Here is a 15287-nt window from a genome sequence, read left to right as displayed (position 1 = left end):
GCAACTTACAGCCACCTGGTGAATAACAAGACTTTATTTCCTCTACCTAAGGACACTTGAGAGTAAATGGTTTCTATCTCTCATCCCTAAGCAGAGAATAAATACATCCTGGTCAGGGAAATAGAGAAGAGATTCAAGTAATGTCATTTGTGCCAGGTAAAGGCAATGACAGATAAAGTCAAGGGAACACATTTTAAAAATGACATTAAAGGCCAGATAGACCCGATATAAAAGTAAACATAGTTGATCAAATATCCCCAAACCTCTCTTATGCACTCCTTGAGGCATCAGCACGTTAAAAATGCACCTGGAAAGCTAATGAGTATTCTGCTGAAATCCTCCCCTGAGACTGTCACCTGCAGAAGAGATAAAAAAAAAACCCCTTAGGACAAGGACTCAGGGCAGGCTTGCTCTACAGCATATCCATGCCCCTTCCGATGCATGAACTTTTTACTTCCTCCTAAACTCTAAGGGTCCCCGGAAGACTTGCAGCGAGGGAACCAGCAGGCAGCAGAGGCCTGACCCAGGTTACTCCCTGATCCTGTCTCCAAGGTTCACTTCCCTCTGACTTCCCAGTGAGCGAACAGCAGCCCTGCCTTTGCTCACTCCTTTCCTTTAACTTTTCTAGGGAGCCATAGCACAGCAGCATCTTAGGCTCTGTCCTGCTACTTTCTCTACCCTAAGTCCTTCCATTGTTTCACTGTCCTCACCCTTAATAAACATACTCTGAAAATCACCTAGACTTCTGTTGTAAAATCGTTTCTACACAAAGTCAAAATCCCACATACTACAGGCCGGCCTGAGGCTAACCAACTCCAAGTCAGCTCCTGCCCTGTAACAATTTGACTGAGTCCCAATGATATTTTCGAATCTGGTATTCAAATTCAAGGTGTCTGACCCAGGGCGTGGGAAGTCTGATCACTCACTGCCTTTTCCCCTCTGAACTGAGCTTTTGGAGTCTAAACCACCCTGCTCATTCTGATGCCATCTGGTCTCCTCTAGAAACCTGTTCCAATACAAGAAACCCCAGGATAGAAGACCAGAAAAATGGGATAACCCTACAAAACAAGGGCTTATTATATTATCAAATGACTGGACTTCTAAAAGTGATGGAGAATATTAATAGTGGAGGTTAAAATAAAGGATGTCTGTTACATTGTACAAAGCATGAAAATAATAAAAAATATTAAAACTTCATTCCAATACAAAAACCATTTTTAATATAATAAAAAAAAGCAACAAATGAGTGAAATTCCAACATTCACCTTTGTTGTTTTTCTGTCCCTTTGTTTAGAAAACTGGCAGATAGGATCAGACACCTAGCAAGACACAGACGTAGCAAATACACGTCTAAGACTCACCATAAATCCTTAGAAAACCAGTGAGGTAGCACTACAATTTTTGAAAGTTTAAATAAAAACAATTTACCAACAAAATATTCCCTAGGATGTAAAGGAAATGAAGCTCTCACACAGTGCCAAGTGAGTGCAAAAAGATGCAATCAGTTTAAATAACAAATTGCTAATCTCTTTAAGTCAAATACTCACCTACCGTATTACACAGCCTGTGCAGTTATGTGAAACTTATGTCCACATAATCATACACAAATACCATACCAGCTTTATTTTATTTATTTTTAAAGATTTTATTTATTTTTGAGAGGGGGAGGGGGGGAGAGAGGGAGAAAGAGAGAAAGAGAAACATCAATGTGTGGTTGTCTCTCGCATCTCCAACTGGGGACCTGGCTCGCAACCCAGTCATGTGCCCTGACTGGGAATTGAACCAGCAACCCTCTGGTTCGCAGGCTTGCACTCAATCCACTGAGCTACACCAGTGAGGCTACAGCAGCTTTATTTAAACACCCAAAAATTAGAAATACCCAAATTAAATGGATCAAGTCAGTAATATATTAAAAAATAAGAATATTTTCAGCAAAATGATGAGCCACTAATATATCAGTATATCTCCAAATATATTTGCAACACAAATGAAAGCAGAAAAGTTAATCTCATAATGTAAAATTAAGAAATTGCAAAGTTATTAGAATGGAATGTAAATCAATGTTTACTTAAAGACCTTTGAAGGGCTGACAGAAATTTAAAAGACAATGAAATAAATTCCCAATGAGAGATACAGTCAATTTTAGGACTATGGTGATGGTTTCATTTTCATGTATTTGTGAAGACTGACTAAATATTATATTTGAAATGTTTACTAACTAGAGCTTTTTTAAATGGTTCAAGATTTAAAAAATTGGTATTCCCAACTCCTTCTGGAAATAGTTTTGGCAACTTTGTATTCAATCCACATTCTCCTGTGCTCTGGGACAGACCTTGACTCAATGACAGCAAATATGGCCAAAAAACCCTCACTCAATCCAACAGGACCATTGGCTGGATCAAAAAAGCAGTATCTATCAAGCATAGATATCCTTCTTAAAAATTTTTCTTTTCTGACACTGCACCAGAGACTCTGATGTGAACATCTGAGAGTAGACAGAAAGTCACAATTTTAAAAATTTTATTGATTTTACAGAGGGAGAGAGAGAAAAACATGCACTTGTTGTTCTGCTTACATGTGCATTTATTTTTTGCTTCTTGTATGTGCCATGATTGAGCCCAGAACCTTGTCAAATCAAGATGACCCTCTAACCAACTGAACTACCCAGCCAGCCCCACAAAACCTTTTGCTTATATTCAATGACAATGACTGAGTGAACAGAAAATAAATATTCCTGCAGATCCTGTGATGTCTGTACACACCGATCCCGCAGTCTCTCTCTCAGAAACATTTCTGGATGCACATTCCATCTAGTTAGCTGCAGTCTCCTCCAGCACCCATTAGGCCAGTGTTTCTATTACAATCAGTTTCCCCTAGCCGCTGTTGGGCTACTGCTAGTGACCATCACCCATGGAATTGCAGCCATTATGGCACACAGCCCTTTGCAAGCCTGGGCCAGAGATTGCCTTCAACAGCACCAGTATCTTTGCAAACAAGGAAAAAACCATGCTGTTCCCTGATGCACTTGAGGTTGTCTTAACTACCTCCTCTTTGGAGTGATCTCTGTGTCTCCTAAAACTCTTGGCATCCAAGTTTCACATGACCACTAGAGCCCACAGTCTTGTCTAAGTGGATATTGGCAGCAACACAAATTTGGAAAAAACAGCTGAGTTAACTTCTGCACAAAACTATCCCAACAAAGGCAGAGAAAAATTTGAAATACACACAGAAGTTCTTTGCCTCTTCATGGCTGTAGGGCTCAATCTGCTTATAAGGTACCCCATGCAGTAAAGAGAACACCCAAAATTAAACAAGACTTAAAATGGCCTTTATTGTTTTACAAATCAAATGGAGATGAGCTTGGCAGGTCTTGCACTGGAGACCTGGACCCTCAATAATTTATCACTGATACCTAGGAAAAGCATGTCCCTGAAAAAGGCAGTCATCCTGCAAGGTGACAGCTGAATTCAGATGATGTTCTCTGGACCAATATCACGTCAGGTCAATGTGCCAACGGTAACAGTGAAAGGAATAGACTTAAACACTAAGGCAACTCTTAATTTTCACCAACAAATCAGAGAGAACAATGACCTTCTGTGAGCACATTAGGGTGGTGACTAAGGTAATCTGTGGGAATCCTGTAGGTGGTGCAGATGAAATAGCGTCAGCAATAGAAATATGCAGGGACATGGATCTGGCAAGACACCTGGATAAATTAGAAAGTGCAACAGAGAAACACATGCTTACTGCATAATACAAATGTATGGGGGAATCTCCCTATTGTCGACTACTGGATGTGTCCGATTCAATTCAGACAAAGCATTAAAGAGTTTCCTATAGTTTAAAACCAAATTAAAAAAAAAAAACCAAAATAGTACATTTATGGCACATCTAAGACCTTCTATCCATGCAAACTCTTCTGTGGAGAAGGAGATTAAAATTTTGGCTAAATGATTTCCAACATCAACTGTACTCACAAGGCCTTTCTCCCACATGAAATATCTGATAACGAAGGCCAGTGCTTTTAGTAAAAGATTTCCCACGTGCATTGCATTCTAAAGGCCTTTCTCCAGTGTGAAATGTGGATGATAACAAAAGTCAGCACTACTATAAAAAGATTACCTACATTCATTAGATTCATAAGGCCTTTCTCCTGTATGAAATCTCTGATGATAACGAAGGGAATAGATTGTAGTATAAGACTTCCCACATTCACTACACTCATAAGGTCTTTCTCCAGTGTGAAATTTCTGATGATACCCGAGACCACTGCGACTGATAAAAGATTTCCCACATTCACTGCACTCATAAGGTCTTTTTCCAGTGTGAACACTCTGATGACAACGAAGGTTATGCATACTGGTAAAAGATTTCCCACATTCACTGCACTCATAAGGCCTTTCTCCAGTGTGAAATCTCTGATGATACCCAAGGCCACTGCGACTGATAAAAGATTTCCCACATTCACTGCACTCATATGGCATTTTCCCAGTGTGAACACTCTGATGGCAACGAAGGTGATGGATTCTGGTAAAAGATTTCCCACATTCACTACATTTGTAAGGCCTTTCTCCTCTGTGAAATCTCTGATGATAAAGAAAGCCAGTGCTACTGCAAAAAAATTTCCCACATTCAGTGCACTTATAAGGCCATTCTCCAGTGTGAAATCTCTGATGACAACGGAGACCACTACGACTGGTAAAAGACTTTCCACATTCGCTGCATTCATAAGGCCTTTCTCCAGTGTGAACTCTCTCATGACCACGAAGGTGATGGATTCTGGTGAAAGTTTTCCCACATTCATTGCACTCATAAGGCCTTTCTCCTGTGTGTAATCTCTGATGATAATGGAGACCAGTGCTACTGGTAAAAGATTTCCCACATTCACTGCATTTATAAGGCCTTTCTCCAGCATGGACTCTCTGATGATAACGAAGGCCAGTATTACTAGTAAAAGATTTCCCACATTCACCACACTCATAAGGTCTTTCTCCAGTGTGACGTCTCTGGTGATAACGAAGGTGATCGATTCTGGTAAAAGATTTCCCACATTCACTGCACTCATAAGGCCTTTCTCCCGTGTGAAATCTCTGATGATAACGGAGACGAGTGCTGCTGGTAAAAGATTTCCCACATTCACTGCACTCATAAGGCCTTTCTCCAGTGTGAACTCTCTGATGATAACAAAGGCCAGTATTACTGCTAAAAGACTTCTGGCATTCACTGCATTTGTAAGGTGTCTCTCTAGTGTGAACTCTCTGACGGTAACAAAAACTAGAAATTCTGGTAAAATATTTTCCACATTCATGACACATAAAATGCTGTTTTCCAGTACAAACATTCTTGTTCTGAAGAAACATGTGGTTGCAGCCAATGGCTTTTTTACATTCACTCTGGGTATAATCACTTTTTCGTCTTTGAATAGTGACCTCAGACGCCAAGATTTCATGTGGCTTCTCCCTGCTTTGAGTAGACTGTTGTTGGACATGTTCTGACGTGATAAGGATGTCCTGCCCAACCTCCCCGTAAGTTAAAAGCTTCTGGGAAACACTGAAATTGCAGTCCTTCACAAGTAGGTTCCTGTCCATGCCTTGTATAAAAGGTTTCTTTCCAACATGGTGTTCTTGCTGCTGGTCACACTTTCCACTGAAATAAAATCGTTGTGCACATGCCCCACACCTCAACAGTTTCTGGCTGTGTTGTGTTTCCTGCTGGTTAGACAAGTAGAAAATATATCTCAAGACAAGTCCACAACTCTCACAGGGGTGGTTCTTCCGGGAAGATGAAGCTACCTTGGAATTCTTCCCCTGAGACACTCCAACTGAAACGTTTTGTTCAATCGGTACTTCCACATCCTCTGTTCCACAGCAGCAACCTGAACAAAAGGACATGATGGTGAAGTATATGTTGACCTTATAGAGAAGGAATATCCTTATCACACATGGCCATCTGTCACAGCTAGGCATGGTTCTATGAAATGATACTCAAGACAAGTGAGTTAGACTCTAAAGAAATGGCTGTCATACTTTACTTGCCCCCAAAGGTCAGTCATTGGTGGAGACCTCACCAAAGGTGAGACAGGAGCATAGGATGGGACACAGAGAAGAGAGGCAGGGTCTACTTGTTCCTCCACAAATGGCTGTGTGCAGGACCTTTCCTGCTGGTGATGTGAGGGTGTGTAGAATAATCGGAATGAGTCAAACCCATAAATCCATTGTACTACAGCATATGATATTCAAGGGAAATATAAACCAAGGTTGGAGTGAAATAAAAAGGAACCTGTAAAAGAAATGGTTGAAGTGCAAAGTTTAGAGAGGGAAAGATTTAACATTGGCTGGGAATCCAAGTAGAACTGATAACTTCAAACTTAGTAGTTGACAAAGTATCAACAATGAACAAGAACAAGTAGATGAGATGAGGCCTGGTAACAGTATCAAAATACTGTTCAACAAAATGGGTTCCCAGTTACGATGTTAACAAAATCCTGGCATCAAACCCTCTCCAGCAGCCCAATACCAAGTCAAGACTGCCTCTGAGTCCATCCTGCCATGGATGGAGTCATGTTTTTCCTGGGATACACAAATTATTCTTCCTCTTAAATTCCAGTAGAGATGCATAGCCAGCACTGTGGTAGAAAAACAAAGCACAAAAGAGACCACGGAAAAATATTTATGTGACTGACTTCAGCAAGACAGGAGAATGAAAAATACAAGAATTCTTCCTTTTCCCAGAGCAAGGAGAAAACTATCCTACAACAAAATAAACCATGCAGGAGGGAAAAAATAATCCATTAATGACAAACAGGAAATTAACCCTGACCAGATTGCTCTGTTGGTTATAGCATCGTCCCAATACACTAAGGTTGTGGGTTCAATCCCTGGTCACAGCACATACAGAAGCAGCCAATGAATGCATAAATAAGTGAAACAACAAATAGATGTTTCTCTCTTTATCTTCAAGAAAAAAAAGACAAGCAGCAAAGCAAAAGAGCAAAAAACAGAGAACAGCATAGAAAGGATGACTGGGAAGATGGGGTTACCAAACATATTTGAAGATAGCTAGGGTCCAAAACAAGGGTCAGAGTTACCTCTATCAACCACTGAGATTGTGTTAAGGTTGACCTTAGTAGACTGCTCTGTGAAACACACTGGAAATTTTTGTTTTTAAGAACCACGGAAGTCCCTGCAATGTCTGTAAACTCCCCAGAGTTTAAACATCAGAGGACCCTACAGAGTTTCTCCACACAAAATCCAGGAGAAATTCTTCATCCACAACCTAGTCCACTAAGAACACAAAATCAGTATGTCCTCAGCAGTATTTGATATTACAGTTTTCTCACTTTTCCCCCTTTTACCTCCTTTACCCAACCCACCCCCCACTTTCATAGTCAGTCCCCACACCATTATCCATGTCCATAGCCCCCCCATATATGTTCTTTGACTAACCCCTTCACCGTCGTAAAATCCGTCCCCACCTCCCCTCTCCCCTCCTACAGATGCCAATCTATGCCATTATTCTATGCCTCTGGTTCTATTCTGACTTCAGTTCATGTAGCATCAAGGAGACTAGGCTGCTGGGACTTGTCTCAACCCTGAACACGCTCCCAGGCAACACCCTTGAATCCACATGCAGATGAATCTATTTCACTAGCCAAGAATTGGTCCATAAGGCTGAAAGGAGTAACTGCTTCATCAAATGCATAGACATCCATATAGGATTTTTAAAAATACTAAAAACAAGGACACCACAAAGAGAGAGAACATAATAATTTTCCAATAATCGATACCAAACAAGTGAAGATCTATATACAGCCTAATAAGAATCCAAAATATATACTTTTAAAAACATCCATAAGCCTACAGAGAATATAAACAGAACTAAGTTAAGAAACCAACACAGGAAGAAAAGAATATCAGAGAAAGAAAAATTCAGTAATAATGAAACAGAAACGCTGGAGTTGACAAATTACAATGAACAAAATAAAAAATGCAATACAAAGAATCAAAGGCAGACATGAAGAATGCCATGTCAGACAGGTCACTGAAAGCATCCAGGTGGAGAGAAATAAAGAAGGGAAATAAATTTAAAACATACAGCAAAGTGAACTAACACCATCAAGATAAATGATATTTGCATTATGGGAATCCCAGGAAACACAAGGGGAGGGGGGAGGGGGGAGACAGAGAGAAGAAAAGAGAGGAAAGGAAAAAGAGAAGTAGAACATTTACTTAAAAAAATAAGCTGAAGACTGACATCCGAAGTCTGAAAAAGAAATGTGAATAATCAAGGGCACGCATTCTCACAGCTCCCTATACAGATTCAGTGCAAAGTGGACTTCACCAAGTCACAGTAAAATGAAGTGTCAAAAATCAAAGGCCAAGAGAGCTGTGAAAGCACAAAGAAAGTGGAAACTCGTCACGCACAGAGGAACGCCTGAATAAGGGTATCAGTATATTCCTCTGTACAAAACTTGCCAACTAGGAGAAAATAAAATAATAATGTGCAAAACACTAAATGGAAACCATAAATATTTTATCCTGAAAACCTGTTCTTCAGAAAGATTTTCCCAGACAAACAAAAGCTAAGGAATTTCACTGTGACTCAACATGACTTATAAGAACTACCAAAGAAGTCCTTGAAGATGAAATAAAAGACTACGAAATAGAAACTCGAATACATAGGAAAGTGTAAATCTCAGTAGTAAGCTGACAATAACATAAATTCACTATACTGTAACTTTGGTGAAACACACATATGTAACTATTATAAAGGTTAAAAATAAAATCTAGTAAAAATAACAAAGCTAACACTGTACATCTTAATCGATACAGAATATGAAAAAGTATGACTTGTGACATCAAAAAAATATAAAGGGATGTGAGGTGGAGATTCAAAAAGTAGAATTAATGCATGCAACTGAAGGTGTTATCAAAATAAGACAGATCGTGCCCTCACAGCATAGCTCAATTCGTTGAGCATCATATTACAAAGCAAAAGGATGATGGTTCAATTCCAGGCAAGGCACATGCCTAAGTTGTGGCTGGTCTTGGGTTTTGGGCAGGACCCATGTTGGGGTGCATGCAAGAGGCAATCAATGATGTTTTTCTCACACACTGATGTTTCTCTCCCTTTCTTTCTCCCTCACTTCCCCCATCTCTAAAAATAAGTAAATAGATTGTAAAGTGTATGAGTTCTTTAAACAAGTCTTTTGGAAATCACAAGCAAAAAGTATGTTATTCCTTACACACACACACACACACACACACACACACACGAGTCAAACCACTATACAAAATCATCAAATCACAAAGCAAGACCATAATAAAAGACAAACAAAGAAAATGCAAAAGAGCCAGAAACCAATCAAGAAGTGGCAATAGTAGCTTCTTAAACAAATTGTTCAAACAAGAATAGAGTGACTGAAGGGATTAAAAAATTAAAAAAGACGCAATATATGCTGCCTGCATGAGATACTAAATTTTTATGGATACAAACAGGTTGAAAATAAATAAGGCAGGGATTGCTATAATTCTATCAGACAAAATAGACTACCTCAAAAACTGTCATAAGAGACTGAGGTCATTACAGAATGATAAATAAGTCAAAATCAGAAGGATAACAATTTTAAGTATCAGCAATGAATAAGAGAGCAACCTAATGTATTGTATTATGCAAATAACATCAGATGAGAAGGCAGAAAAAGAAACCAAACATTCGTGGACAGCTTCAATATTGCCCCTTCAACAATAGGTAGATCACCCATTCAAAGGCAAAAAAGAATTAATGAAGATTGCATACAGTTTAGAGCAAACAGTACGAATAATTATATTCAGAACATTCCATCCAAGAGGAGCAGAAGATGCATTCTTGGCAGGCACACACGGAACACTTTCTAAGTAGATCATATGTTAGATCAAAAATCAAGTCTCAAACTTTGAGGGAAAAAAATCACATCAAGTATTTTATTAGATCACAATGTATGAAACTAGAAATCAATTTTAGTTTCAAGAATGCTTGAAAATTCACATATATGTTTAAATTCAACAGTACACTCCTGGACAATCAGTCGATCAAAGAGAAATAGCAAAAAAGAACTCAAAAAAATCTAGTCATAGGAAATTAAAATATAATCTATCAAAGATTACGTATAAAATGCAGGAAATGCAATTCTAAGAGGAAATTTTATAGTGATGTCTACATTAAGAAAACAGATCTCAAATAAAAAACCTAACCTTGCACCTCAGAAAATGCCAAGAAAGTAAACCCAAACCTAGCAAAGGAAAAATAAATAAATAAATAAATAAATAAATATTAGAACAAACATAAAGGAAATAGAGACAAAAAAAATGGAATATCATAACTAAGAGCTATTTTTTGAAAGATACAGAAAATTGGCAACCCTGAACGACACTAAAATGAAAGAAAGAGGACTCAAATAAATTAATGAAATATAAGACATTATTATACCTGGCACTATGAACCACAATGCACACAAAATAACCACACAAAAAAACAAAAATAAAAAGACTGGACTACAACAAATGAAAAAGCTTTGTGATAAAACAACCGCAATTAACATAATGAAATAAAAACAATCTACAGGAATGGAGAAAAACACTTGCAAATCATATGAAGGTATCACTTGGAGCTATTGTGGGCTCAGTTCAGAAAACCACAATAAAGCAAGCATTGTGATATAGAAATTCACAAAAATTTTTGATTTCCCAGCGAATAATAAAATTATGTTAAACTATACTGCATGCTATTTTTTAAAAAGCTTTTATTTATTTATTTTTAGAGAGAAGAAGGGAGGAAGAAAGAGATGGAAAGAAACATTCAGTGAGAGAGAATCATCCATCCGTTGCCCTAGGTAGGCACCTCAAGGGGACCAACCAACAACCCAGGAATGTGCCCTGACAGGTAACTGAACCAGCGACCTTTCACTTTGTAGGACCACACCCAATGTACTGAGTCACACAGGTCAGGACTCTATTGCAGGCCATTAACAATGCAATACCTTTGTCTAAAAAAAAATCTCCACATAATTAAGAATAGTTTATCACCAAACACTGGTTATCAGAATCTGAACCTACAGGAAAAATGATGCAGGGTTGTCAAAAACACTGGATTTGTAGGAAGAAAGAATGGAAAGAAAGGAAGGAAAGGAAGGAAGAGAAAGAAAGAGAAAGATCCACCATATCTGCAAAGCACTATTAAGCAAATGCAAAAATACATGTACTTGTATGTGAAAAGGAATTAATATATAAAGTATACAAGGGACTCATTAGCCAAAAATATATGCACATATGACCAAAAGGAAGAGAAAAAAAATGCTTTTCCTCATTAATCAAGGTGGTATCCATTAGGCTCCCTGCAACATTACAAACCACGAATCCTTCCCTATGAGTTCACTACAGCAGGTATTGGAACTGCGGGGAGACAAAAGGGAAGTGCAAACAAACCAGCCCTACCAAGGAAAGCAACTACTCATTAAACTGGAAAATCAAGCAGTGCTTGCAGTCCACAAGTGAGAGAGCTCCCCCTAGAGAACAGGAGGCAGGGAAATGCAAAGCCACGTCCATGTCACTGGCAAGACTGAGGGTCTTACCCAGGGAGGATACAAGTTCAAAGTTCTCCAGCATCACATCCAGGTACAGGCGTCTCTGATCCTCATCAAGGAGGCACCATTCTTTCCTGGAGAAGTACACGGCAATGTCCGCAAAGGTCACACCAACCTGTCAGAATTGAGACAAATAAACCAGAGTAGAGTAGTCTAAGAACACGCAATCCTACCCTTTTTACATTTTCTGCTCACTCATTCTCTTCCAGGGTTCCTCAGTGCTGGCTGCTCTCATCAGTCCCATTAATCACTGTTACCGCCTTCAGCAATAGCAGTGCAATTACTGTTATGGCTTTCAGCAGAAGCTGGTTGGGGGTGGGGGAACAGAGGGTAAATGACATCTAAGTTCTGGGCTATGCCTGCAGGGGCCCATCCTTCCCAACAAGCAATTCCACTGAGTCTCCCAGATCACAGCCCCAAGACACAGCCAAACATGGGCTTATGCTTCACCCTTAAATCCCCACACACCAGGTCACCAGGACCATCAGTTCCCATTTCCTCTAGTTGGGCACACCATTGTGGAATGTCTGCCTCCTTCACATCTTCAGACCCCAGGTTCACGCCCTCAGCTCTGCTACCTTCCTGCTCCATCACCTCTCTGGACTCACCCAGGAACTGGGCCCATGGCATCCAGAGTGCTTGACAGGTTCCAGCAGGACCCAGCACAACCCCAGCTTTCTGACGGATCCCACAGCCCGGCCAAGGCCCGAATGAGGCCCTGAAGTTCTTCCTGCCTGCCTGTGATCTTTGCTTCAATAGTCACACCCAGATCCGCATGGGAATTTCAGATACGAAAAAGCCCTGTCCACTCTGCACTGCATTTGCTGTGTCCTCAAAAGCCACACAACTCTCTACTGAGCCTTCGTCCCGGTCCTCCACGCGGGCCTGGGCTGCAGGACCTGGCGGACATCTCGCACCCGGGGCCGTAGTGTCCACTGTGCTGAGGGTGAGAACGAGTTTGGGGACTGGGCGACAAGGACGGTCACTCACCTCAGCCGGGCGCTTCAGCGTGTCCGCCGCCATCACACTGTTTGCAGTGGGGCGAAAGTGTCCGGAGAGAAGGACGCCCCGGACACGGCGGCTCCAGGCCCGTCCGTGGGGCGGGTCACCCCGGCAGCGCTGCCGAGCCCCTTACGCTGATGTTTACTGTGTAGACCACGACTCTCGCGCCTTCTCCGTCCCAAGAACCAGAGATGTGGAGACTCCAAACAAGAAATTGAGTGGATTCTGGACGAAGACAAAATGCCGGCTGTGAGGGCACCGGAAGTCCCGCCCTCTGCATTGTGCCCTAATAGAGATACCTTTCCTGACCCTTTATTGGTTAAGCCTGGCAGTGTTCCACGCAGGTCTTCTGGGTAATGTGGGTCAGAGAGTGCAAGGGGACGACGAAGAGCTTTCCCATTTCCATTCAGCAGAAAGACTGCGATCCACCGCCAAGGGAGCTGGGAAACAACACGCACTTATGAAAGAGACAACTTGAAAATTGCTAAAGTAAGTTGTCATCTTTTCATCGTGAAGGGTCTTAAATTTCTGCTGATGAAAACGCATTATCTGTGAGGCCAATACAAGGAGTCATATAACAAAAGAGGTATGCCTGCCTTAGAGTCTGGAAAATTTTATTACATGAATGTCCTACTTACACCATCATATATGTATGTGACAAATACAGAACACAAAACTATGGGCACATCTTTAAAATAAAAAAGTAATATACACAATATAAACATTAAGTGGAAATCTGTAATTTGAGCATTAAATTTTTGAAAAGGTGGGAGAATTGAATCCTGACAAATTTATTGATGTTTCTGTTATTTTGAAAATGCTATAGTAATTATAATGATAAAACATTTGTCCTTTACAAACATATTTAAGATGGCAGGTGAGATGATGTTTCAGTCATTCTCAATGTGATAAGATTATGAACATATTTATAAATTATATTTAAATTATTTATTCATAAAGACAGTTGACATATATAGCTCAAAAACTTTTAAAAATCACATGAAATATAAGAAACAAGTGTGGATATACCTATGTGCAGTGAATATTAAAAATCAATAGTTCTGTAACAAGCTTCTATTTAAAAATTCATAGTAAATATGACACTGAAATATAATCCAAAATTTGAAAAACATTAAAACAGTAATGAAACACAGGGGTTTTAAAAAAATCTAAAAACCTACCAGAAATGGAAATCATTTCTAAATGAAAATAATCTCTAGCACCCTAGAACTAACACAATGATCAGAGAGTGCTCTGACACTGTGTGTTTTATCAGGTGAGTGAACCTTAGTGTTTTTATAGCATGGGTGGGTATGCATCTTTGACATTTTTGAACCATGAACTACAAATGGATTCTGTGAGCGAATGTTACTTACGTGTTTTTGGTTAAGGTGGGTGTTAAAACTTCCTACTAGATGAAGTGAAAGACAGACATACTTAATAAACAGGCCAATAAAATATTGTAGAACACAAATAGCAACATAGTCAAAATAATCTCAAAGCTAAAAAATCATAATGATGTTAGAATTCTATAAGTGAAATTTGAACTGTGCCTGAAACTGACCTGACACCATCCTATATGCTTAGGGGACTTTTGCTGTGACTGACATTTAGCCCCAGCTGGTGTGGCTCAGTGGACTGCATGCCAGCCTGCAAATAAAAGGGTTGCTGGTTCGATTCCCAGTCAGGGTACATGCCTTGGTTATGGGCCAGGTCTGCAGTAACGGGTGCTCAAGAGACAACCACATATTGATGTTTCCCTTTCTTTTTCCCTCCCTTCCCCTCTTTATAAATAAATAAATTAAAATCTTTAAAAAAAGAAAAAGTCACAGACCTGGCTGTTCTTGTGTTAGTAACTTTGATACGGTAAATATTCAACACAGGTTGTGGGGAAAGCATATCTCTGAAAAAGGCAGTCCTGCAAGCTGCCAGCTGAACTCAGAGGGTGTTCTCTGGGGGTCAACACTAGGTCAGGTTCATGTTGCAACTAGTCAGAGTGAAGGGACTGCAGATCCCCTAAGAACTCAGTGTACTAATTTTCTCCAACAAATCAGAAGAAAAAGTTTGCTTTTGTGAGCACATTAGTACAGTGACTGATACAAACTGTGGAAACCTGCCAGGTGCTAAAGGTGAAATAGCTTTGGCCAGAAAAATGTGCAGTGACATAGATCTGGCAACAGTCCTGGGAAGGTTATATAGTGCACCACAGACACAGATGCCTCCCACACTACTAAAATTGATGAAGAATCCCCATTCTGTTGGCGTTTGGATGTATAGATTCAAGTCAGACAAATGGGGCTTCACAGGGCTTCTTACAGTGTCGTTAACACTGAACAAGGAAAATGTACATTTCCTACATATCCAAGACTTTTCTCAGTGTGAACTCTCATGTGCTGTGAAAGAATAAAGTTGTGGCTAAAAGATATGCAACATAACTGCACTCATAAAGCCTCTGTCCTCTGAACTCTCCAATGATAAAAAAGGTTATGGCTACTGGTACAGGATTTCCTGCATTCACTGCACACATAAAGCCTTTCTCCCAGCATGAACTTTCTGATGAGAGTGAAGGCCATAAATCCTCGCAAAGGATTTCCCACATTCATTACACCTATACAGCTTTTTTTCTTAAATAAAAGCATGTTATTGTTTAGTGAAGAAAAATATC

The 15287-nt window shown here is 39.9% G+C and overlaps 1 protein-coding gene across 1 annotated transcript; it reads right to left on the bottom strand.

The window, feature by feature from the left end:
- Positions 1-263: 263 nt before the first annotated feature.
- On the bottom strand, positions 264-12892 carry LOC112310158 (zinc finger protein 256). The gene is made up of 3 exons (XM_024566400.3): positions 12611-12892; positions 11609-11735; positions 264-5875 (listed from the first exon to the last, which is right to left on the bottom strand). Exons 1-3 carry the CDS (start codon positions 12641-12643, stop codon positions 4119-4121), a joined length of 1917 nt encoding a protein of 638 aa, XP_024422168.2. The 5' UTR covers positions 12644-12892; the 3' UTR covers positions 264-4118.
- Between the last annotated feature and the right edge of the window lie 2395 nt (positions 12893-15287).

The sequence above is a fragment of the Desmodus rotundus genome, chromosome 12 (assembly GCF_022682495.2).
Source record: "Desmodus rotundus isolate HL8 chromosome 12, HLdesRot8A.1, whole genome shotgun sequence".
Classification (NCBI taxonomy): domain Eukaryota; kingdom Metazoa; phylum Chordata; class Mammalia; order Chiroptera; family Phyllostomidae; genus Desmodus; species Desmodus rotundus.
Note: the sequence above shows the minus strand (reverse complement) of the source record. Positions and strands in the feature narration are given on the sequence as shown.

What these genes read in the sequence shown, in the direction of transcription:
- LOC112310158 (XM_024566400.3), bottom strand. Translation starts at nt 12,643, where the DNA reads ATGGCGGCGGACACGCTGAAGCGCCCGGCTGAG. An exon ending in CGCTGAAGCGCCCGGCTGAG is followed by an intron (nt 11,736 to 12,610) that starts GTGAGTGACCGT and finishes CAATTCTGACAG; the next exon opens with GTTGGTGTGACCTTTGCGGA. An exon ending in TGAACTTGTATCCTCCCTGG is followed by an intron (nt 5,876 to 11,608) that starts GTAAGACCCTCA and finishes CCTTTTGTTCAG; the next exon opens with GTTGCTGCTGTGGAACAGAG.